Source organism: Thunnus albacares, chromosome 12, assembly GCF_914725855.1.
Source record: "Thunnus albacares chromosome 12, fThuAlb1.1, whole genome shotgun sequence".
NCBI classification, from domain to species: Eukaryota; Metazoa; Chordata; class Actinopteri; order Scombriformes; family Scombridae; genus Thunnus; species Thunnus albacares.
The window spans coordinates 31,021,440-31,048,497 of NC_058117.1; the positions used below are offsets into that span (position 1 = coordinate 31,021,440).

The 27,058-nt window shown below is 35.1% G+C and overlaps 2 protein-coding genes across 3 annotated transcripts; both read right to left on the bottom strand.

Annotated features, from left to right (window-relative positions):
- Nucleotides 1-5,480: 5,480 nt before the first annotated feature.
- Nucleotides 5,481-15,939, bottom strand: LOC122994475. Of its 2 annotated transcripts, none has more exons than XM_044369184.1 (4): nucleotides 15,561-15,939; nucleotides 7,007-7,306; nucleotides 6,800-6,874; nucleotides 5,481-5,872 (listed from the first exon to the last, which is right to left on the bottom strand). In XM_044369184.1, exons 1-4 carry the CDS (start codon nucleotides 15,688-15,690, stop codon nucleotides 5,724-5,726), a joined length of 654 nt encoding a protein of 217 aa, XP_044225119.1. In that variant the 5' UTR covers nucleotides 15,691-15,939; the 3' UTR covers nucleotides 5,481-5,723. The 2 variants fall into 2 exon arrangements, with proteins under 2 accessions (XP_044225119.1, XP_044225120.1); XM_044369185.1 differs by lacking the exon at nucleotides 15,561-15,939 and adding an exon at nucleotides 8,838-9,251.
- On the bottom strand, nucleotides 13,187-14,211 carry LOC122994477. Its single transcript, XM_044369188.1, has 2 exons — nucleotides 13,727-14,211; nucleotides 13,187-13,594 (listed from the first exon to the last, which is right to left on the bottom strand). The coding sequence occupies exons 1-2, from the start codon at nucleotides 14,064-14,066 to the stop codon at nucleotides 13,296-13,298; spliced, it is 639 nt and encodes a 212-aa protein (XP_044225123.1). The 5' UTR covers nucleotides 14,067-14,211; the 3' UTR covers nucleotides 13,187-13,295.
- Nucleotides 15,940-27,058: the final 11,119 nt, after the last annotated feature.

The following is a 27,058-nucleotide window of genomic DNA, read 5'->3' on the forward strand; positions in this document are numbered from 1 at the left end:
TAATTGTCTTACAAAGCCAAATCTTACATTGCCCAGGTGGGGACTGCCATTGGTTGCTGGCTGTTTGAGATGAATAGACACAAATGATCCCATGGTCAAACTTGCATGAGTAACGTGAAGTGAAAATTCGCTTCGCGTTCGGTGTGAACACACCATAAGGGGAACATGAATGTCTGTAGAAAATTTCATGGCAATCCATCAAATAGTTGTTGAGAAGTCACATAAAAACACAAATGTGAACCTCATGGTGGTGCTGGAGGAAAAGCCAGAGGATCCCCAAAGTCAGATACATCATCTGGGAACCATGAAAAAATTGTGACAATCCATGTTATAGACGTTGAGATGCTTCACAATAAGAAGTGAAAACTTTGACCTGCTAGTGTTGTTAGGTCAGGGATTCACCAAAGTCATTAAAATGAACGCTATGAACATCTGTATAAAAATGTCAGAGATATGCATCTGATCATTTTTGAGATATTTCAGGGTGTCACATGTCAAAGTCAAGGTCAAATGTATTTATTGAGCAAATTTCATACACAAAGCAACACAATGTGCTTCACAAGGGCAAGAGCAATATAATTATAAAGACACAAAATACAAGCATACATATCATCATTCATAAAAGCGAGTAAACATACACTTGCATACATGGATGCAAAAAATAGGCGACTAAAGTGCATAATAATTCAATTAAAACTGGAGCAGACAATGTAAATAGATTATTCAGCTAAAAACGGGCAAACGGCTGAGTGTAAAATGATTCAGATAAAAACAGGACCGGATAGCGCATAAAAATGCAGCTGAAATAGGAGCAAACAGTTGTTCCACCTAGTTAAACACAAAAGTGAACATAAATGTTTTAGTTGTTGTTGTTGTTGTTTCTTTGGGGCATCTCTAATATCACTCGGAAGGGCATTCCATCTGTATGGAGCATGATAGCTGAATACAGCGTCTCTTGTTGTAGAGCGCATGGGGGGCAACAAGGAGACCACTGGCTGATGATCTGAGGCTTCTTGTTGGTTCATATGGCACAAGCAATTCCCTAATATAAGCAGTGTCTTGTAGACAAGTAAGAGGATTTTAAAATCAATTCTAGCATTAACTGGAAACTAATGTAAGGATTTAAGAACAGGTGTAATTTGTGCACTTTTCTTAATGCTGGTTAAAACACGTGCAGCAGCATTATGTATAGGCTGCAGTCGCTTAACAGTTTTTTGGGGAGTCCAGAGAAGAGATCATTGCAATAGTCAAGTCTGATGTGACAAAAGCATGAACTAGTTTTTCAGCATCTGAGTCTGAGAGAAAGCCTCTGATTTTTGAGATATTTTTGAAGTGATAGAAGGCTGATTTTGTGACGTCATTGATATGACAGTGAAAGTTAAGATCAGCATCTATGATAACACCAAGATTCCAGCAATGTTCTTTGCTCTCAAGCGAAAAGGAGCTGAGATGGGCTGCAATTTCCTGTCTCTTTGCTTTTGCACCTATAATAATAACTTCTGTTTTGTCACTATTTAGTTGCAGGGCATTTTGATTCATCCATGTGTTAATGCCCTTGATGCATTTAACCAGTGTTTCCACAGGGCTCAAATCATCAGGAGAGAGGGAGATGTAATTATGGTGTTGTATATTGTGTTTCTTTATGATGTGCCCAAGCGAAGCATATATAAGTTGAACAGGAGTGGACCCAATATTACGCCCTGTGGAACCCCACAGGTCACAGCAACTTTTTATGTTTTCAATAGAGACAAAGACTAAATATCCCTAGAATCACACTACTAGAATGGCTAAAAAACAACTTGGGGCACCATGTGGCTTCAGGTGGTTTCGGGCTTAAGACTCAGACTATAACCCCCAACATGACCCATTTAAGCCCAACTGGGGACCCTTGTTGCATCTCTGTTTCTCCTCATTTTCTACTGGTGCTATCTCATATGTGCATGGAATGCCCAAAAAAGCAATAATAATAAATATAAAAAACAACAATACAATGAACCATGAAGGTATTAAGTTAACTTGAATGTTGGAGCAGGGCCATCCTGAGAGAACATTGCTCTCAATGGAGCTGTCCTAAATTAATTAATTTCAAAGGGCACATTCTGTCATTTATATCCTGTTATGATGTTCGATGTTAAAGATGGCCAAAGTTCTAAAATGTAAGGTAAACGTATGTAAAAATGCTCCCTCTAAGAAAAAGCCCAGGACTCAGCTGCCCTGAACGCCTCGTTTGCAAAGTTTTTTTTAACTTTCCCGACAAGATGACGTCAACTCATCACATATCCATAAACAGCTGCCTGTTCTGAAATCTTTGTTGCTGAGGTTGTTCACGTTGTCCACTCTCATATTTCATATCTGATTCTGCTCCAAAATGTACAGATACATTTGAGACGTTGACAATTGGAGTAATTTGGATTAAAAGAAAAGAAGAAATCCTACTACTGTAGTTTGTTTATGTAGCCTCTGTAGCCGGAATAAGCTTCCTGAAGATGGTCAATCAGAACAGAGTGTGAACCTACATGAATGTGAACTTAACGTGAATGTGAACTTAATGTGAATGGGGGCTTTGTGACAATAATGACTGAAAACTAAAACAAGAGTATAACAACTAATACCTAAAGTTATTATTATTATTATTATTATTATTATTATTATTATTATTATTATTATTATTATGTATTTGGTCCAGAAGCCACTCCAGACCCACATGGTAACTTTGACAAATTTGCTTTTGTCAATGAACAACAGTCTCTTCCCCCTGAGTGGCAAATATGAAACAATATCTCAATATTTGCTATTATACATCCACATGGAAAATTAGAAGTTACATTACAAGTAGATGGAGGTGAAATATGTGAACCTGGGCTGTGGTTTACTGCTCTCTTCCTGTCACAAACACTGTTTGACATCTGTTCATCTGGAGGTTTTTGTACAGGCTGCAGGGATCATTCAGCACTGTGGGTACCAGTCTTAGCACACGTACAGTAGTAGGTGGCTGAATGTGAGAGTTTAACTTTCTGGATCACCAACTCACAGCCGTTTTCTTTTCTCTCGGCTGAGAAATCATTTTTCTGTGGATGATTGTGGCGGGTATCCATTTGGCAGTTTTTGGATTCTCTCCTATTAATCTCAAGAAGCAATGTAAATGTTTCTTTTTTTTGGTACCAAATGATCCAGTCAGTGCTGCACTGGTCAAGGCCTCCACAGCTGAAGGAGACGTTTTCACCAGCTCTCCTGGTCAATGTTAAATCATCCTGAATCAGCTCTGCTGCCATGGCAACCAGCGCTGTAGAGAAAGAGACACACAGATGAAGGTCAGTGTGACAGTGTATGTTAAAGGTTGAGTTTGTTGGCTCCTGATTGGCTGGAAACACTCACCTGAACACAGACAGCACAGAGCAGCAGCTGGGAGGAAAAGCATTTTGTGCAGTGGTGTTTCCTCTGGTGAACCTGGGGAGAAGTGGCGCTCTGATGCAGCTGAGGCCAAACAAGGACGAGCTGTGAGATCAGACGAGGGCCACTTGGTTTCTAACAGCTCCTCAAACCTCCCATCAGCCCCTGCGGCGGACAGATAAGTCTGTTGCTGCTGCTGCTGCTGTGTGGTTTTACATTTCAGTTTCATAAATAAATTGAACTTCCTGCATCATCTGATGGTATCATGCATTCATTGACGTTCTCTTTTAACACTGAGTTTAGACACATTTCCTCAAATATCATCCTGACAGATTTGGTATTTTTGGAAGCTTTGTGATCTCTACTAGAATTAGAAATAAAGTTCTGAGGGTTAGTTTGTAGAGACAAAGCCACCGGAGGGTTCAGAAGAGTTTAAAGTCAGGTGTCGTCTACATGTCTCTTTGGTGGAACTGATAACAACCCATCTGCAACATGAGGAGACACAACTACACATTGCTTTACTGATTTATTGTATTTTTTTAAGTTACTATATATATTTTTTTATCTAAATTTAAAACATTAATCTCAAAAGTAACTACAGCAACAAAAACACAATATTTTCCTCTGAAGTGTTGTGTAGTAGAGGTTTAAAGTAGTTTAAAATGGAAAAACTCAAGTTAAATACAAGTACTGTAAAACTGTACTTGAGTACATTAACTGAGTAAATGTACTTATTTACTTTTCACCTCTGTAGGAAAAAACAGCTGGATGTAATTTCATCATTTTTCATTCTTATTTGTTATTTTTGTGTCATTTATTTTTCCACATGTTGCGCCCTGCAGTTAAACAGCCCGATTATTTGACATATACATTCTATATACAATATGAATATATAAAATAAAGTATATAAGATATTTAGACTAAATATTACTTAAATATGATCCAAATATGTTTTTCCACTGTAAATATTTTGCGTAACATACATCATTTTAGTCTGATCTGAATATTTGTGTTACAGTTACAATCATTTAGAGGCTATTTGTAGTCTAATGAATGAATCTTTTTTACCGCCATTCTGCATAATCCAATATCTTTAATAAAATTTCACAATATTATCTGCTACTGAATATCAGTTTATAAATCAAAGTTCAATTTCAAGTGCTTTTAAATAAAAAAAGGTTTTAAAAAATGTCTGTTCTCAGATTCATTAAGATCTTTATTTTTTAAAGTTGCTTTTAATTCTGATATTCTAATATTAATTTGTACTAGTGCAGTGCTTGTTCAAAATATGTCTGTTATGAATGAGTTGATTACTTGGCCTCTGGTGTTGCTGCTTGCAGATTTCTCGAGAACCGCTCATCCAAACAACTTCACACTCGACGCTGCACTTCATTGTGTCCTCAGCAAAACACCAGTCAAGTGTGAAGTCGATTGGATGAACTGTTGTAGAGAAAATCGAAGGACACACATACATACAGACAGACAGACAGAGACTCCTTCCATTTTAGTTAAATATATTCAAATGTAATTCTAATATTAGAAAATCTATAATAAAAGAAAATTCAACCAATTTGCAAATAACTAGACAGATTGTTGAAGTCATCACATTTAAAAATGACAATTGTATGATAAGTTACAACAACAAGATAATCAACTAAATAAAAAATTAAAGGTGTAAAATATTTAACCATAGTTCTTATTTAATTATATGTTTTTTATTGTTCATTGAGAAGTTACTATTGATTGGGAATAAACTAGCGCATTATAACACTGCAATAAAATTATATAATTAGTAACTGTTCAGTTATTATTTGCAAATATGCCGTATTTTTTGGGGCATAACACATTAAAATCAGCTCAGAGACACAAATTTTGAAGGAAAATCAACAAAAACAAAGAACTTCATAAAACACAAACACTGTGATGTTACAGTTTATTAAGAATATCAAAGTTATGAATTAAAAAGACAAATCTAACTTTGCAGAATGTATTAAACACAAAATAATAAATGTAATAAAGGTTTGAAAAATACTAAAAACTAAATTATATTTTCTATGTTTATTTTTATTTTTTGTACAATACAAGTCAAAGTTAAAAGGAGGAAACAAAACAAACTTGAGCTAAAAAAGTAACTGTTAAGGTTTAATTTGTAAATATATATGTGTATATATGTATTTATATATTCAGCACAACTGTATCTAACTTGTGCATAAAGAGAGAAAATGTAAAACCAACTACAACACGTCATAAGTGACATTTGTGAACACTGATCAAAGTGATAAATGAGATGAATTGATGAGATGTGATGGTGAGAAAAGGTGAGCAGAAAACAGTCAGTCAGCATGTGTGCAGTTGGTGGACGGTCCCTTGTTTCTGAGGATCATCAGCAGAGAGAGTCCACAGCAGTACACCAGACTCTTCACTATCAGCACTGTGTACAGCACACAGAGCAGCTTCACCTGGCACTGAGACTGGAAGGACACTGACACACACACACACACACACACACACACACACACACACACACACAGGTCAGTCTTCTCTCCACACTGTTTCAGTCTGTTCAACTGTGGACATTTCATCACAATATCATCACATTTTCTTCAGTAGGACTTGGACTTTTCCAGACGGGACGACCAGCTTTACATGAAGACAGGGGTCGACTACAGTTTGACTGACAGCTCAAAGGCCCTTATTAAATACAACAAGTCAGGGCCGGACCCAGCTTTTTAGGGGCCCCAAACAGGATTTGATTTCCTGTTTTCAACTTAAAATAACTTTTGAATCCACAACTAACTACAATTTATAACAATTAAAATCACTGAAGGATAAAAAGCAAAGTCCAAATACTGTTTAAAAACACACAGGTTACTATAGATTTGAAGTTTTCACCACTTGGGGGCAGAAGAACTCCACAACAAGCTAACAAACTCCTCTCTGACATATTATGGTCTGTCTGCTGTTTGCTGCTGGGCAGGTAGTGTACAGTGGGTTTATCAGGAAACAGCTGCTGCTGCTGGAAACACTGAGACTGAAGCAGACAGGAAATGTGCTGCAAAACCACAACTAGGAGCTAAAAGAGGCTGAAAAGCTCATTTAGTCATTAGATTCATTCTTAATATAAAACTATTGATTAGTGGAGCTTTAAGATATACTCCCTAAACTTGTTCTAACACCCTCGAGGCCTAAAACTGAGTATAGCGCCCCCAAAAGGTGTTATTTGTCAGCCTGTGAAGTGAAAGCTCTATCAGTGGGACTTGTTGTGCTGTGGGACACTGTAACAGAATCAGGGAGTGTATGTTTAAATCCTTCAATGATGAGCAGAAAGTGAACAGACTGATATGCAGCCCTAACTGCAGCAGGACATTGGAGCTGTCAGAGCATGCAGAGAGGCAGCAGGTGATCTTACAGTCAGCTTGCTGCAGAGCTGGCAGGTCTGCTGGCTCTCTCTCTGGAGGACAGGAGGCTGCTGGAGCTGGAAGCTCTGAAACACAAAAGGAGTCAAATGTTTGGAGTTGCAGTGAGAAATGTCAGTGCTCTGCTCCTCTGCTCTCTCTGACAGCGTCTCCAGATGAAGCTGAATCACTGCTGAACACAGTCACCAAGCCTTCATTACCTTGTTCTGTTTGGGCCTCCACTCTTCCCCCCTCGTGCTTGACGGAGCAGCGGTATTTATATGTGCTGTTCTCTTGCTGATTGAGCAGCAGGATGGCGACGGTGCGTGCCGGCTCTCTGAGCTCCAGCTGCTCTCCCTCATCACGGGGCAGATCCTCCAGCGTGCCGTTCTTCTTCTGTCTTTTCCAGGAGAACTGGACCAGAGGAGGAGACATGGCTGAAGCCAGACACAGTAGGGAGCTCTTCCCCTCCAGGTGGGCTGCTGGGTACACGCTCACCACGGGCTTCACTACCTGCTCATCTGAAGTTTGACAGCAGCAACAAGCAGCACAGACACACATTCACACAGTCAACAGCAGCTTACAGCACTGCACTGCATTCAGTCTGATCCTGGAAAATACATGATCACTAAACTACTCATCAATACACCACAAACATCATCTACTGGACACTGTATCAATAATCATTGATACAATCATATTAAACTAAAGCATCATGGAAGCTCATCATATGTCATATATAAAGATTCAAACATCATTTACCACTTTATCAATATTTACCACAACATCAGTTACTAATATAATAGAGTTTATAAAATATAAAATATATCATGACATAACAGCCTCATATAAAATACATTTGCTGATGATTATATTGTTTTATGTAAAATATATTTACCACCATATACTTTAATTAATAAAAATCAATAAATAATTTTAACATGAGTTTTATCTTTTACTTAAAACAATATTACCACCACCACGACTACCATGTTCAGATACGTCTAATATAATATAATATAATATAATATAATATAATATAATATAATATAATATAATATAATATAATATAATATAATATAATATAATATGATGACGTTTGAAGTATAGTTTTATTACTTGGTTAAAATATATTATATTTATGTTACATTTGTAAATGATTATAGTGTTTATATGAAGTATATTTACCAGCATATACTTTACTCTAATCAGACACACAATACATCAATACTTGTACTGTAGAACTTTTTAAAGAGTTTTAGCTTTTATATAAAACACAATTACCACAACATGTTCAGACATGTAAATAAAATATAATATAATAATATATATTCTTAATTAAATGACAACATGTAAATTATCTGATTCATTATATTTTCTATCAAACACTTTCTAAAATATTTTTTACATTATATATTTGACATCATGTTGATTTCATAAACCAATATGATTTATATTAAATATGGATTAAGATATACAATTATACATTTTATCTATAAATTATATTTAGCTTCATCACACATTTAAAATGAGTTTGCCTTCATGCATTAATTTATCTTCCACTAAAAGACATATTTATCATCATAAACACACAATTATCATGAGATACATTTTACCATTTACAAATATATACTATATATTTAAAACACAATATATTTATCACTATTTGCTTCTAAAATGACATTTAGGAACATTTATTAAATAATGTTTCACATCATATATCATCTTGTTTTTAATAAACAGGAGCTGCTGCTGAATCAGTGAGATTATTAAATACTGTTTATTTGTAACATTACTGATATCAGACTTTTTGGCTGTAAACAAACTTTGATGTGATGCATAAATAAAGAAGAACTTGTGGTGTGCAGTGAGATTTGAAGCTCTTTTCAGGAGTTATTGATTAGTTTTATGGAAGAATGGCTGCATCAAGAATTCTCTACTAAATATGAAAAAACTAACATGTAAAGCCTGAAGCAGCAGAAACTAAAACTAAAAACACATTTTCAACTTGTTCAATAAAACAACTGAAGGAAAATGAAAGTTCAGTCTTACCTACATACAGTTTAGTTCCAGAGCCAAAGATCCAGTCGCTCACAATGAATGAGACTGTGACAAAAACCTGTCTGCTGTTGAATGTGTCAGCTGAGGTGAACGAATCCAAATTATGAACCAGTATCATATTTCATCTCCATGATGTGTTTCTCTAATGTTCATATCAACATGACTGTCTCTTCTTTTATTTGATTTTAGCCACATTAGCAGTGTGACTATATGGATGCTAATGTCAGTCGGTTGGTCCACCACTTAAGTGCAGATCGATTGGATCTGATTGTGGATCAAAGGACGGATGGATTGTTCATTAAATGTTGTGCAGACGTTCACGGTCCCCAGAGGATTCAATTATTTATTTGACTTGATTGATTCTAACTTTGAATCTAGCGCCACCAGCAGGTTGACATGTTTGGTCCAGACTGAAATATCTTCTCATCTATTGGATGGATTGTCATGTACTTTAGTAGAAATATTCATGTTCCCCTCAGGATGAATTATAATAACTTTGATCCTCTGACTTTTCCTCTAGCGCCACCATCAGGTCAACATTTAAACTCAACTAAGAACTCATTTAAAATCAAAGTGACATTTGTAGTGATGCAAATTACTTAAAGCTGCTATAATCAATATTTTTATAATAACCATGATGTGTCAGTGTGTAATGTGTTGGTCGTGGCTCGTAGTGATGAACCTACAGAGAATTATCAGTGACTCTGCAGCTCCTCTCGGCTTTACGGAGCTTTATAGTGAGTTTCAGCTCATTGTTTATCTGTCCGGCTGCAACTTTACTGTTTTGTTAAATAAAAAAATGAAAGTTCAAAAGTTGTAAAGTTCACATTTGAGGAGATTTGTTGAGTATTATGAACTAAACCAAGTTAGGATGACATTAGTACCTGTGCTGCCATGCAGGTACATTTTCATAGGAGCCGTAGTTTTTGTTTGCTTGTCAATCAATTGCTGTTTAACATTTTGAATCACATAAAGGATTAAATTTCTAATAGTAAATGCTGTAGTGGAGCCATTTGTCTTAGAATATGGACAGTAAACATCAGAACCTGTGGTTAAGGTTTAGTTAGGTTTAGGTAAAGATCATGGTTTGGGTTAAAATGACTTCCTCCTTAAGATGAGGGGAGCTGCGTCGTCATGGTTACAATAATAAACACGTGGTTAAAGTTAGGCAATGATGGTGGTCGTGTTAAAAGAAACAAACAGTGTCTGCTGTCGTTTGTCTTGTGAAGACAGTCTCAGCTGCTCACAGAGCAAAATCCATTTACATTTACCACATTTCTGTTGAGGGGAAATTGTCATAAATCCAAGAATTGTGTTGAATCTTGAGATGTGACGTGAAGAATGCTGCCTGAAGGCTTTCATTGTGAAAGAGTCACAGGAAGTGTTTTCATTAACAGCAGATTATTATTGTGAAGGAGGAATGAACTTTATTCCAGCAGCAGGTCAAAGAAGACCATTTTTATCTTCATCTCAAACTTTCAACTCTGTCAAACATCTTTTTCTATTTATCATTTTCTCAATTTTTGTTATTAAATCAAATGTTAATAAAGTTTCACTTTTGATCTCTCCATTATTTGTCTCTTTTATCTGTGTCATATTGTTGTTTGTTTGTTTGTTTGTCTTCATCTTGTTGTATCATTGTGCTTCTGTGTTGCTCCTTTGTTCTCACTGTGTGGAACAACAGGAAACCTGCTGAAATAGCTGATAAATAATATCAATGAAATATAATGTTTAAATCAAAATCCTGACACCAACAGACAAACATTTAGTCCTCAGCTCAGTTTGTTTGTGACTCTGGCTGAGATGGAGGTGAAATATGTGAACCTGGGCTGTGGTTTACTGCTCTCTTCCTGTCACAAACACTGTTTGACATCTGTTCATCTGGAGGTTTTTGTACAGGCTGCAGGGATCATTTCTCACTGTGGGAACCATCCCAACATGAGCAGTAGTAGGTGGCTGAATGTGAGATATTAACTCTCTGGATCTTCAACTCACAGCCGTACTCTTTATTTACAAGTGAGAAATCACCTTGCTGAGGATGATTGAAACCTGAATAAAGTAGACCAGTATTTCTGTTAATACCAAGAATCCCCGCGAATGTTTCTTTGTCTTTCTTCTGGTACCAGTATACAAATGGGGCTCCACTACTACACTGGTTAGTTCCTCCACAGCTGAAGGAGACTTTTTTACCAGCTCTCCTGGTCAATGTTAAATCATCCTGAATCAGGTCTGCTGCCATGGCAACCAGCGCTGTAGAGAAACAGACACACAGATGAAGGTGAGTGTGACAGTGTTTGTTAAAGGTTGAGTTTGTTGGCTCCTGATTGGCTGGAAACACTCACCTGAACACAGACAGCACAGAGCAGCAGCTGGGAGGAAAAGCATTTTGTGCAGTGGTGTTTCCTCTGGTGAACCTGGGGAGAAGTGGCGCTCTGATGCAGCTGAGGCCAAACAAGGACGAGCTGTGAGATCAGACGAGGGCCACGTGGTTTCTAACAGCTCCTCAAACCTCCCATCAGCCCCTGCGGCGGACAGATAAGGCTGCTGCTGCTGCTGCTGCTGCTGCTGCTGCTGCTGCTGTGTGGTTTTCCACTGAGTGGAGGAGCAACAGGCTGCACACAGTTACCATGGAGATGGACGTCACTGACACATCGCTGTTTGATTGTTCACAGATGTTAATGTGAGAATTTATCAGCTCTATTCAAATATTTACAATCATTACAGCTGCATTTAAAAGAAACAGAAACACAGACTCATACTAGTTTAACAGTGAAAGTGATGGAGAGCAGAGACGGACTGATATTATCTCAACTGGTTTTTAAAATGATTTGACTCTTATTTTTTAATCATATGTTTTCCTCCACGTCTCTGTCTCTCTGTGTGCTTCACTTTCACTTTCTTCATCTTGATTTGAATCTGGCAGCAGATCAAAAATCTGGGACACAACAAAACACAAGTACATTCATGGAACCACAAACACGTTCAGGTTGGTGGTGAATTTAGCAACACAGATTGTTCTCTGTTGTTTGTAGAACAGATGTGATGAAAATAAAAAAAAACTACAAATCCACAAAGCTCCTCCTGAACTGTGATTTTAACCTTTAAATGTTCCCCTTATATTTATTTAATCCACTTTAATAAATTAATTGAATTTCCTGCATCATCTGATGGTATCATGCATTCATTGATGCTCTCTTTTAACACTGAGTTCAGACACATTTCCTCAAATTTCATCCTGACAGATTTGATATTTTTGGAAACTTTTCTTATTAATCATAATCATAATCATAACTTCATATGCTTTGATACAAAGAAAACTGTATTTAAAAATGTGTTTTTCAGATTCATTATTATCTCTTCTATGTTTTTATTTGTTGTTGTTTTAAATCTAATATTCTAAAGTTAATTTGTGTATAATATTCATTTATAATTCTAACATTACAAACTCTAAAATTCAGCTTATTTGTAAATAACTGAACATTTATTCATGATTATTAAATAAAAGCTTGGTACCAAACACAACCTGCACCAGTCTACATGTTCAGCTGTTTTCAGGAGCAAAACCAAAAGTAACTCTCTCCCTTTTTATTATATAATATTTACAATATATTTTACACATTATATTATGTATTATTTACATTGTTCCAACATTTTATTAGACTTTAAAGCTGTAGTTTACATCTCATTCTCCACTTTATATTATATTACCTCTATCTGCTCTGTGCTGAGCTGTCAGTAATAAAACCTTTACACTGCTGCCCTCATGTGGCTGCAACAACACATTGCTTCTACTACTGCTAGTCTCTTCAAACTTTTGTTTTCATGACCCCAAATGTGTATAAAGAGTAAATATATCATATATATGTGTATGTACAGAGAGACAGACAGAGACTCCTTCCATGTTAGTTAGATATATTCAATTCTAATTATAATATTACAAAATCTACAGTAAGACAAAATGCAGTTTATTTGCAAGTAACTAATCAGATTATTGAGATTATCACATTTGAAAATGACAATTGTATAACATGTTGTAGAACATATTAAAAACAATATAACTATACAATTTATAACAATTAAAATCACTGAAGGATAAAAAGCAAAGTCCAAATACTGTTTAAAAACACACAGGTTACTATAGATTTGAAGTTTTTACCATTTGGGGGCAGAAGAACTCCACAACAAGCTAACAAACTCTTCTCTGACATATTATGGTCTGTCTGCTGTTTGCTGCTGGGCAGGTAGTGTACAGTGGGTTTATCAGAAAACAGCTGCTGCTGCTGGAAACACTGAGACTGAAGCAGACAGGAAATGTGCTGCAAAACCACAACTAAGAGCTAAAAGAGGCTAAAAAGCTCATTTAGTCATTAGATTCATTCTTAATATAAAACTATTGATTAGTGGAGCTTTAAGATATACTCCCTAAACTTGTTCTATCACCCTGGAGGCCTAAAACTGAGTATAGCGCCCCCAAAAGGTGTTATTTGTCAGCCTGTGAAGTGAAAGCTCTCTCAGTGGGACTTGTTGTGCTGTGGGACACTCTAACAGAATCAGGGAGTGTATGTTTAAATCCTTCAATGATGAGCAGAAAGTGAACAGACTGATATGCAGCCCTAACTGCAGCAGGACATTGGAGCTGTCAGAGCATGCAGAGAGGCAGCAGGTGATCTTACAGTCAGCTTGCTGCAGAGCTGGCAGGTCTGCTGGCTCTCTCTCTGGAGGACAGGAGGCTGCAGGAGGTGGAAGCTCTGAAACACAAAAGGAGTCAAATGTTTGGAGTTGCAGTGAGAAATGTCAGTGCTCTGCTCCTCTGCTCTCTCTGACAGCGTCTCCAGATGAAGCTGAATCACTGCTCAACACAGTCACCAAGCCTTCATTACCTTGTTCTGTTTTGGCCTTCACTGTTCCCCCCTCATGCTTGACATAGCAGCCGTATTTATATGTGCTGTTCTCTTGCTGAAGGAGCAACAGAATGGAGGTTGTGCGTCCCGGCTCTCTGAGCTCCAGCTGCTCTCCCTCAGCAAGGGGCAGATCCTCTAGCCGGCCGTTCTTATTCTGTCTTTTCCAGGAGAACTGGACCACAGGGGGAGACATGGCTGAGGCCAGACACAGCAGGGAGCTCTTCCCCTCCAGGCGGGCTGCTGGGTACACGCTCACCATGGGCTTCACTACCTGCTCATCTGAAGTTTGATAGCAGCAACAAGCAGCACAGACACACATTCACACAGTCAACAGCAGCTTACAGCACTGCACTGCATTCAGTCTGATCCTGGAAACTACATGATCACTAAACTACTCATCAATACACCACAAACATCATCTACACTGATACATATTTTCATATATATCTTCATCTAGATAAAAGTTAAAGAAAAAAATGAAAGGATGACAACACAGAGTTCTGTTCATTAATATTTAAATTGTTACATATAATGAATGAAAAACAATATAATATAAAATATAATAAAATTACATTTGTAGAATGCAGAATATTAACCATCATCATAAAGTAGAAATAAATTGTGTCTCCTATATTTTATGATATATATCACTAAACTTTATGCCATGCTTCACCATACATGAGGTTGAAAAACTATACATATGCATCGTTTTTCTTCAAAGTGCAGAATCGCCATGCAGCATTGTCCCAATACATTTACAATTAAAGAGAATACAATAAAAAACAAAACATACAGTAAGAGAATGAAATAATAATAAAATAACAAAAAAACAAACATATTAAACACACACACACACACACACACACACACACACACACACACACACACATATATATATATATATATATATATATAAACTGGTATCACCATATGTATGTCTATGGATAAGTAAGTAACCAGAAATAACACAACAAAGATGACAAAGATAATCCAGTAATACATAGTTTGTCCACCAGACAGCACTAACAAGTTTTCAGCTGTAAAATATCCTGCTTATTTCACACTTTGGTCACAATTCTTTTATAATAACAATTAAAAAAACAAATATAAATGTTGGTTTGGCCTCCAATTTTCAACATTAGTCAAGCTGCATTTTATATCATAGTTAATATATCTTACAAAAAACAACATATTTACCTCCATATATACCATAACACCATATACCATAATATATCCATAATAAAATACAATATCTAAGTCCTAATTTGCTGACATTAAATCTGTGTTCATACTTTGTACTTTCTGTCCATGTTGATGAAATTGGTGATTGTAGTTTCCACTGAAATGTAGTAAATGAAATGACAAACTGAGACTGAGAGCTTAATGAAATCAACTCTGAATCTGTATGAGACTGAAGAATCCTGCTCATCAATCAAATTTACTTAAATTATCTCAAGATTGTGTATACAGATGATCAGAGCAGGAAAATCTTCCACAATCTTTCATCTATAATTTAATTTCTTTCAGGAGAGAAAGAAAAAGTTTCATTGAACAGCAGCTGGTGAGAATACAGAATGAAATTAGAATATCAGTGCAGAGTTTCTCTGAGTATTTGAAAGAGTTTAAAGATTTTAGTTTCCAAGAAACATATGAAGACAAACTCCTTTCTGATGCTTATTTAATGATAGAATGGTTGCACAATGAATTCTCTAATAATTATGGAAAATTAATGTGTAAATCCTCAAGCAGCAGAAAATAAACTTAAAAACTTGTGCAATAAAACAACTGAAGGAAAATGAAAGTTTAGTCTTACCTGTTACAAACAGTTTAGTGCCAGAGCCAAAGATCATGACGTTCACAGTGAAACACACTGTGACAAAAACCTGTCTGCTGTTGAATGTGTCAGCTGAGGCGGATAAATCCAAATTATTAACCAGTATCATATTTCATCTCCATGATGTGTTTCTCTAATGTTCATATCAACATGACTGTCTCTTCTTTTGTTGTATTTTTCCTTATTTCAGCCTACTGACATAGAGAGAGGCGGGATCCTGCTATATTTCTAATCAGTCCAATACATGACACATGTTGTCTGTCAGTTTAATAAAATATGATTTTACATCGGGATCAGTAGCTGTGAAAAAATAGAAAAATAACATAAATAGAGGATATAAAATTCAGCCGCTCTGTAGCCTGCAATAGTCAAAAGTGTCCTCCATAAGAATCAAAATACTCTTCCTGACTTGTACTTTATCCTCAGACTCCTCATTTGAAGTTAGAATCCTTTAGATTTTGGTCCTTGTTGATAACTTGTTTACTGTTGGTAACAGCCAGTGTGTTATAATAATACATCTACTGGAGCTTTGACAGAAAAGCCTTATCAACCACTGAGGGCAGCAAACACACCTTGTCACTCTGTCAGAAATGAATGAATGAATTAATAAATGGATGAATGAATGAATGGGTGAACTTCATTTATGTAGCACCTTTCATACACAGAATGCAGCTCAAAGTGCTTTAAAATTCAGCAGCAAGTTTTAAAAAAGACAAGTTTAAAACTGTACACATACACAAGGAGGAAGGGAGAAAATAAGAACAACGAGTGTTACTGTTTATAACATACCATTTACATAGTTTATTTGGAAGGAAAGCTGGGATCATACATATGAAAAAGTCATTAAATACAAATTAGAGAAAATCATAAAAGATTAAAGCAGACAACTACAACAGTATATTAAGCAGGGTTAAAAAAAAAAAATTAAAAAAAAAAAAGAGCTCGGGGAGGGACGGTAATATTCTGCGAAAAAACTCATTCTTAAATTTGGGAGAAAAATCTGCGAAATTCTCGGAAATTAAAGTTACAAATTTGCAAGGAAAAAACTTGGAAAAATAGTCTTTGATGATCTGTCGTATTTCTGTAAAAAACATGTACTGTAATGTATACGGATGAGAAAAACAGGGGGATATTTTCACAGTGAACATGTATAACAATGTTGAGTTAGCCAGGGGGTGACACAGGCTAAATACACATTACAGTGCTCTCACATATGCTATGAGGCAGAATATATAAAGCTAACATCTGTAAAATTAAGGCATGTCAGGTTAACTATCTCTTAGCTAACAGACCACAAGCTAACATAAGAATGTTAGCACACTTCAGAGCAGCCAGAAATCGATGTGAATAATTTAACTACAAAAACTAGCTTGGTGTAATGTCTGGTTAGTTAGTTAGTTATTAGTTAGTTAGTTATTTTCTTTACAAAGGGGAAATCTGCTACCTCAAATAGAGTAACATAATGGTGTCTGCAGTAGTATCAATATTACTGTGATTTTCCACAGTAACATATGACTACAGAAAATTTTCTACAGTACTAAAATGGTTACTGTGTTTTTCTACAGTAACATTATGGTTACTGTGATTTTCCACAGTAACATATAACTACAGAGATTTTCTACAGTACTAAAATGGTTACTGTGTTTTTCTACAGTAACATTATGGTTACTATGATTTTATATGGTATTAAAATAGTTACTGTGATTTTCTACAGTAACATATGGTTACTGTGATTTTCTATAGTAACATTATGGTTACTGTGATTTTCTACAGTACTAAAATAGTTACTGTGATTTTCTTCAGTAATATATGGTTACTGTGATTTTATACAGTACCATAATGGTTACAGTGATGTTCTACCATAACATACGGTTACTGTGATTTTCTACAGTAACATATTCTTACTGTGATTTTCTACAGTACTAAAATGGTTACTGTAATTCTCTACAGTAACATATTGTTACTGTGACTTCATACAGTACTAAAATAGTTACTGTAATTTTCTACAGTAACATATAACTACAGACATTTTCTACAGTACTAAAATGGTTACTGTGTTTTTCTACAGTAACATTATGGTTACTGTGATTTTCCACAGTAACATATAACTACAGAGATTTTCTACAGTACTAAAATGGTTACTGTGTTTTTCTACAGTAACATTATGATTACTATGATTTTATATGGTACTAAAATAGTTACTGTGATTTTCTACAGTAACATATGGTTACTGTGATTTTCTATAGTAACATTATGGTTACTGTGATTTTATACAGTACTAAAATAGTTACTGTGATTTTCTTCAGTAATATATGGTTACTGTGATTTTATACAGTACCATAATGGTTACAGTGATGTTCTACCATAACATATGGTTACTGTGATTTTCTACAGTAACATATTCTTACTGTGATTTTCTACAGTACTAAAATGGTTACTGTAATTCTCTACAGTAATATATGGTTACTGTGACTTCATACAGTACTAAAATAGTTACTGTAATGTTCTACAGTAACATATAACTACAGACATTTTCTACAGTACTAAAATGGTTACTGTGTTTTTCTACAGTAACATTATGGTTACTGTGATTTTCCACAGTAACATATAACTACAGAGATTTTTTACAGTACTAAAATGGTTACTATGTTTTTCTACAGTAACATTATGGTTACTATGATTTTATATGGTACTAAAATAGTTACTATGATTTTCTACAGTAACATATGGTTACTGTGATTTTCTATAGTAACATTATGGTTACTGTGATTTTATACAGTACTAAAATAGTTACTGTGATTGTCTAGAGTAACATATGGTCACTGTGTTTTTCTACAGTAAAATATGCCTACTGTGATTTTCTACAGTAACGTGGTTACTGAGATTTTCTACAGTTACATATGGCTACTGAGATTTTCTACAGTACTGAAATAGTTACTGTGACTTTCTACAGTAACATATGGTTACTGTGAATTTCTACAGTACTAAAATGGTTACTGTGATTCTATACAGTAACATATGGTTACTATGATTTGCTACAGTAATATAATGGTTACTGTGATTTTCCACAGTAACATATAGCTACAGAGATTTTCTACAGTACTAAAATTGTTACTGTTGTTTTCTATAGTAACATATGGTTACTGTGATTTTCTGCAGTAACATATGGTTAGTGTGATTTCTTACAGTAATATAATGGTTACAGTGATTTTATACAGTAGCATATGCTTACTATGATTTCCTACAGTCCGAAAATGCTTACTGTGATACTCTACAGAAAGATATGATTCCTGTGAATTTATACAGTACTAAAATAGTTACTGTGAATTTCTACAGTAACATGTGGTTACTGTGAATTTCTACATTACTAACATGGTTACTATGATTTTATATGGTACTAAAATAGTTACTGTGATTTTCTACAGTAACATATGGTTACTGTGATTTTCTATAGTAACATTATGGTTACTGTGATTTTATACAGTACTAAAATAGTTACTGTGATTTTCTTCAGTAATATATGGTTACTGTGATTTCTTACAGTACCATAATGGTTAAAGTGATGTTCTACCATAACATATGGTTACTGTGATTTTCTACAGTAACATATTCTTACTGTGATTTTCTACAGTACTAAAATGGTTACTGTAATTCTCTACAGTAACATATGGTTACTGTGATTTCATACAGTACTAAAATAGTTACTGTAATTTTCTACAGTAACATATAACTACAGACATTTTCTACAGTACTAAAATGGTCACTGTGTTTTTCTACTGTAACATTATGGTTACTGTGATTTTATATGGTACTAAAATAGTTACTGTGATTTTCTTCAGTAACATATGGTTACTGTGATTTTCTATAGTAACATTATGGTTAGTGTGATTTTATACAGTACTAAAATAGTTACTGTGATTTTCTTCAGTAATATATGGTTACTGTGACTTCTTACAGTACCATAATGGTTACAGTGATTTTCTACAGTAACATATGATTACTGTGAATTTCTACAGTACTAAAATAGTTACTGTGATTGTCTAGAGTAACATATGGCCACTGTGTTTTTCTACAGTAAAATATGCCTACTGTGATTTTCTACAGTAACATGTGGTTACTGAGATTTTCTACAGTTACATATGGCTACTGAGATTTTCTACAGTACTGAAATAATTACTGTGACTTTCTACAGTAACATATGGTTACTGTGAATTTCTACAGTACTAAAATGGTTACTGTGATTCTATACAGTAACATATGGTTACTATGATTTGCTACAGTAATATAATGGTTACTGTGATTTTCCACAGTAACATATAGCCACAGAGATTTTCTACAGTACTAAAATTGTTACTGTTGTTTTCTATAGTAACATATGCTTACTGTGATTTTCTGCAGTAACATATGGTTAGTGTGATTTCTTACAATAATATAATGGTTACAATGATTTTCTACAGTAGCATATGCTTACTATGATTTCCTACAGTCCGAAAATGCTTACTGTGATACTCTACAGAAAGATATGATTCCTGTGAATTTATACAGTACTAAAATAGTTACTGTGAATTTATACAGTAACATGTGGTTACTGTGAATTTCTACATTACTAACATGGTTACTGTGTTTTTCTACAGTAACATTATGGTTACTATGATTTTATATGGTACTAAAATAGTTACTGTGATTTTCTACAGTAACATATGGTTACTGTGATTTTCTATAGTAACATTATGGTTACTGTGATTTTATACAGTACTAAAATAGTTACTGTGATTTTCTTCAGTAATATATGGTTACTGTGATTTCTTACAGTACCATAATGGCTACAGTGATATTCTACCATAACATATGCTTACTGTGATTTTCTACAGTAACAAATTCTTACTGTGATTTCCTACAGTACTAAAATGGTTACTGTAATTCTCTACAGTAACATATGGTTACTGTGATTTCATACAGTACTAAAATAGTTACTGTAATTTTCTACAGTAACATGTAACTACAGAGATTTTCTACAGTACTAAAATGGTTACTGTGTTTTTCTACAGTAACATATAACTACAGAGATTTTCTACAGTACTAAAATGGTTACTGTGTTTTTCTACAGTAACATTATGGTTACTGTGATTTTATATGGTACTAAAATAGTTACTGTGATTTTCTTCAGTAATATATGGTTACTGTAATTTCTTACAGTAACATATGGTTACTGTGAATTTCTACAGTACTAAAATGGTTACTGTGATTCTATACAGTAACATATGGTTACTATGATTTGCTACAGTAACATAATGATTACTGTGATTTTCCACAGTAACATATAGCTACAGAGATTTTCTACAGTACTAAAATTGTTACTGTTGTTTTCTATAGTAACATATGGTCACTGTGTTTTTCTACAATAAAATATACCTACTGTGATTTTCTACAGTAACATGTGGTTACTGAGATTTTCTACAGTAACATTATGGTTACTGTGATTTTATACAGTACTAAAATAGTTACTGTGATTTTCTTCAGTAATATATGGTTACTGTGATTTCTTACAGTACCATAATGGTTACAGTGATGTTCTACCATAACATATGGTTACTGTGATTTTCTACAGTAACATATGATTACTGTGAATTTCTACAGTACTAAAATAGTTACTGTGATTGTCTAGAGTAACATATGGTCACTGTGTTTTTCTACAATAAAATATGCCTACTGTGATTTTCTACAGTAATATGTGGTTACTGAGATTTTCTACAGTTACATATGGCTACTGAGATTTTCTACAGTACTAAAATAGTTACTGTGATTGTCTAGAGTAACATATGGTCACTGTGTTTTTCTACAGTAAAATATGCCTACTGTGATTTTCTACAGTAATATGTGGTTACTGAGATTTTCTACAGTTACATATGGTTACTGTAATTTCTTACAGTAACATGGTTACTGTGAATTTCTACAGTACTAAAACTGTTACTGTGGTTCTATACAGTAGCATATGGTTACTTTGATTTGCTACAGTAACATATAGCTACAGAGATTTTCTACAGTACTAAAATTGTTACTGTTGTTTTCTGCAGTAACATATGGTTAGTGTGATTTCTTACAGTAATATAATGGTTACAGTGATTTTCTACAGTAGCATATGCTCACTATGATTTCCTAGAGTCCTAAAATTCTTACTGTGATACTCTACAGAAAGATATGATTCCTGTGAATTTATACAGCACTAAAATAGTTACTGTGAATTTCTACAGTAACATGTGGTTACTGTGAATTTCTACAGTACTAAAATGGTTACTGTGATTCTCTACAGTAACATATGGTTACTGTGATTTCCTACAGTACTAAAATAGTTACTATGATTTTCTACAGTAACATATAGTTACTGTGATTTTCTACAGTAACATTATAGTTACTGTGATTTTATACAGTACTAAAATAGTTACTGTGATTTTCTACAGTAATATATGGTTACTGTGATTTCTTACAGTACCATAATGGTTACAATGATGTTCTACCATAACATATGGTTACTGTAATTCTCTACAATAACATATGGTTACTGTGATTTCATACAGTACTAAAATAGTTACTGTAATTTTCTACAGCAGTATGTAACTACAGAGATTTTCTACAGTACTAAAATGGTTGTTGTGATTTTCTACAGTAATATATGGTTACTGTGATTTCTTACAGTACCATAATGGTTACAATGATGTTCTACCATAACATATGGTTACTGTAATTCTCTACAATAACATATGGTTACTGTGATTTCATACAGTACTAAAATAGTTACTGTAATTTTCTACAGCAGTATGTAACTACAGAGATTTTCTACAGTACTAAAATGGTTGTTGTGTTTTTCTACAGTAACATATGGTTACTGTGATGTCCTACAGTACTAAAATAGTTACTGTGAATTTCTACAGTTACATGTGGTTTCTGTGAATTTCTACAGTACTAAAATAGTTACTGTGATTGTCTACAGTAACATATGGTCACTGTGTTTTTCTACAATAAAATATACCTACTGTGATTTTCTACAGTAACATGTGGTTACTGAGATTTTCTACAGTAACATTATGGCTACTGAGATTTTCTACAGTACTGAAATAGTTACTGTGATTTTCTACAGTAACATATGGTTACTGTAATTTCTTACAGTAACATATGGTTACTGTGAATTTCTACAGTACTAAAATGATTACTGTGATTCTATACAGTAACATATGGTTACTATGATTTGCTACAGTAATATATAGCTACAGAGATTTTCTACAGTACTAAAATTGTTACTGTTGTTGTCTATAGTAACATATGGTTACTGTAATTTCTTACAGTAACATATGCTTACTTTGAATTTCTACAGTACTAAAGTGGTTACTGTGATGTCCTACAGTACTAAAATATTTACTATGATTTTCTACAGTAACATATAACTACAGAGATTTTATACAGTACTAAAATAGTTACTGTGATTTTCTACAGTAATATATGGTTACTGTGATGTTCTACCATAACATATGGTTACTGTAATTCTCTACAGTAACATATGGTTACTGTGATTTCATACAGTACTAAAATAGTTACTGTAATTTTCTACAGCAACATATAACTACAGAGATTTTCTACAGTACTAAAATGGTTGTTGTGTTTTTCTACAGTAACATATGGTTAGTGTGATGTCCGACAGTACTAAAATAGTTACTGTGAGTTTCTACAGTGACATGTGGTTTCTGTGAATTTCTACAGTACTAAAATAGTTACTGTGATTGTCTACAGTAACATATGGTCACTGTGTTTTTCTACAGTAACATTATGGCTACTGAGATTTTCTACAGCACTGAAATAGTTACTGTGATTTTCTACAGTAACATATGGTTACTGTAATTTCTTACTGTAACATATGGTTACTGTGAATTTCTACAGTACTAAAATAGTTACTGTGATTGTCTACAGTAACATATGGTCACTTTGTTTTTCTACAGTAAAATATGCCTACTGTGATTTTATACAGTAACATATGGCTACTGAGATTTTCTACAGTACTGATATAGTTACTGTGATTTTCTACAGTATCATATGGTTACTGTAATTTCTTACAGTAACATATGGTTACTGTGAATTTCTACAGTACTAAAATGGTTACTGTGATTTTCCACAGTAACACATAGCTACAGAGATTTTCTACAGTACTAAAATTGTTACTGTTGTTTTCTATAGTAACATATGGTTACTGTGATTTTCTACAGTAACATACGGTTACTGTTATTTTCTATAGTACTAAAATAGTTTCTGTGATTTTCTACAGTAACATATGGTTAGTGTGATTTCTTACAGTAATATAATGGTTACAGTGATTTTCTACGGTAACATATGGCTACTGGGATTTTCTACAGCACTAAAATAGTTACTTTGACTTTCTACAGTAACATAATGGTTATAGTGATTTTTTACAGCAACATATGGTTACTGTGATTTTCTACAGTGACATATAGCTACTGTGATTTTCTACAGTAGTGTGTTCACTACTGTGATTTCTACAGTATCATTATGATAACTGTGTTTTAGGCCTAATACACAGTACTATACTGTAAAAATATTTACTGCAATTAACTGTGCAGAAATACAGCAAATTACTGTGGATTTCACAGCCATTTTTTACACTGTACTTAAAGTATCTGTAATAAACCAACATCATTACTTTTTCTTAACTTAGATCATCCAGATACAGTGTAAGTACTATTTCAGCTTTGCTAGATATTTGATAAATTCAGTAGATATATCGTTTTATGACCATATTTTATAACCCGACTTTGCAACCTGGAAGAATTTCAACTGTGGTGCTGATTTGTATCAAGCTGCATGGGGCAGCTCTAAGGAATTGTAGCTTTTAAAAAATATTAGTATTTTTCCTTGAACTGGAAGGTGTAAATACTAAATTGAAAGTACATTGAGGAGTTTAAGAGGATGGTAAACACATTTGTGTAATCAGATATCAAATATCTAATTGTTAAATAGTTAAAAATTAATTTTATCCATGTTTTACCCATATTTGTCAGCACCTCCCATTGTTGACCATACTCACATGGTAGCCGAGGTCAAAAGCTCTCTATAACAGTTGGTTTTATGTCTACAGCCCATTTTGTTCCTAAATTATAAGCCTTCAAACATACATTGAGGTCACTGTTCAAAGGTCAGTATTTCACACCAGGAGCCATGTAGGAGCCACATACTGAAATATGTTACTCTCCAGTTGGAGACCTTTCCCAAGATGTATTTGGTTTTGCTCTTACGACAAGGTTCTGATTTTCTCATTTCATTGACATAAACCATCCCAGGTCTAGTTTCAGAGAGCACTTTGTAGGCCCAAGATATAAAATTAAGGGGTTTTTTTTGTTTGTTTGTTTGTTTGTTTTCTTTTTTAGTGGAAAGAGTGACCAAAATGAGTCACTTTCAGAGATTACAATACTGCTGACAGTCTACAGCATTATTACAGGCTTGGAGGAAGGCCTGAAGTGTTTGGGTTAGAGTTAGGGCTGAAAAGACCAACCTGTTCACATTCATGCAAAGGCTACTAGTTACTGGACTGTCACATCAAGAGATTCACGAGCAGCAGTAGGCGCTCTGGTCACTGTCTGCTCACTGCCAGCTACCTAGCAGTCATTGGCAGGGGGCGGGTCATTGAACACTGTAGACATCATGTTGGTTGTGGCCATATCAAGTTTGTAGTAGATCTATTTGGTAGGCTGGCCATGAACTTGACAGGGATGATAAGATATACATTTTTTCATGTTTCCACTGTGTATTATTTAGTAAGACAAATGTGCCTGGTCTATATTTATGTTAATTAAAAAATAAAAATGTCACATTGTTGGCCGAGTAGCCTATGGAATGAAGCATTATTGGCTAGTTATGTTTGTGTCACGGCAAACAAACAATGACAAATTGTACAGTTCCAGGAAACAAGAGACCGCAATGATCAATTTCTCTTCCACTGTCAATATAGAATGGAAGTTCTTATTATAATAAAGGTTCAGGAACAAGACCACGCCTCTCTCTCTCACTAAATTCAATCACCTGCGCCTCACTAATTTAATCATCCGTGCATACCTATATAGGCTTGTCTAACCCCTTCCTCTCCCGTTTGCCTCAGTACTCACAGCCCTCCCCGCCCAAACCCCTTTTTTCTCCTCTCTCCCCTCTCAATGGTGGCTCAGTGTTTAACACTTATGCCTCACAGCAAGAAGGTCCTGGATTCGAACACTGGCTGTCCCAGGTCCTTTCTGTGTGAGTTTCCGAGTTTGCATGTCCTCCCCATATTTGCATGGGTTTCCGCCAGGTACTCCGGTTTCCTCCCACCATCAAAGACATGCTTGTTAGGGTTAATACTTCCACATAAGTAATTCTTCTTGCCCTATTTTAGGAACCACAGGGGGATGATGAAGCAGCAAGCTCATCGAGACATGTCCCCCACCCTGAGTCTCAACCCCTGGGTTCCTAGACACTCCAGCCTCATTGTGATTCCATTTGGTCCTCAGTCATCCCCACGCAATCGACCCCCTTCATCCCTCTCCTCGACCGCATCATCCCACCGTACACGACCCAGACCAACCTTCGGCTCCCATTCATCCCCCGGCAATCGACCCCTTTGTCCCTCTCTTCGACCTCCATCCAGCCTACCATAAAATATCCTCATCCAATACAGAACCCTCTTGACAATCCAAATAAAACTACTTTTATACCATTCAAATGGCGTGGTCTTTTTTGGCGATTGGTTGCTGCTTCAGCTACATCACTGATAATTTGCATAAAATTAAACTCTGCTCAACTTCAACCTGTCGTTTTTGGTGCTGGCATTGCGTTACTCACTGCTGCCAAGGCGTCTGAAGCCCTTCATCGCCAGCTTTCACTGAAAACGAATGACCGCCAGCTGCTTTTGTTGTTTATGAATCTTTGGATGTCAGTGCACAGTTACACAACCCTGGAGATTGTTTTGTATTATTATAATTCTTGGTTCTGAGATTTTATGTCAGCATGACTTACAGTAGCCCATTCAATCAGAATCTATTTTATTAGCCAATGCAAGCATACAAAGAATGGTGGAGCAGTAGTTTTCTTTGAGTTTATTAGACAGACAGGATTAATGTGTAGGATTTAATCTTTGGTCCACAGTCCGAAGCAGAGGGTGGCGGTAATGCACCTAATAAGCTGGTTGCCAACCGCTGTTATAAACCAAAAAGAAGAAGAAAAAGTTTTTCTCAAACAGAGTGGCACATCCTGTCAGCCGAAGGGTTTCCTATCTGTGTAGCAGAACACCGCAACACCTCCACGGACTGTTTCACCCTGACGGTCCCGGTGTTTCCTCCACAGGCTCCACTTCACTCAGCTGCCCAACAGACCCGCTGATTCTTCCCACTTTCACCTGAATAACAAACTGAGAGAGAAAACGAAGAGTCAGGGCTAGCTGGGAGGCT

Coding starts and splice junctions, on each gene's coding strand:
- LOC122994477 (XM_044369188.1), bottom strand. CDS start 14,066: ATGTGTGTCTGTGCTGCTTGTTGCTGCTATCAAACTTCAGATGAGCAG. Junction 13,595..13,726: donor GAAGGCCAAAACAGAACAAG/GTAATGAAGGCT, acceptor TTTGTGTTTCAG/AGCTTCCACCTCCTGCAGCC.
- LOC122994475 (XM_044369184.1), bottom strand. CDS start 15,690: ATGATACTGGTTAATAATTTGGATTTATCCGCCTCAGCTGACACATTC. Junction 7,307..15,560: donor CACTAAACTGTTTGTAACAG/GTAAGACTAAAC, acceptor GTCAAACTTCAG/ATGAGCAGGTAGTGAAGCCC. Junction 6,875..7,006: donor GGAGGCCCAAACAGAACAAG/GTAATGAAGGCT, acceptor TTTGTGTTTCAG/AGCTTCCAGCTCCAGCAGCC.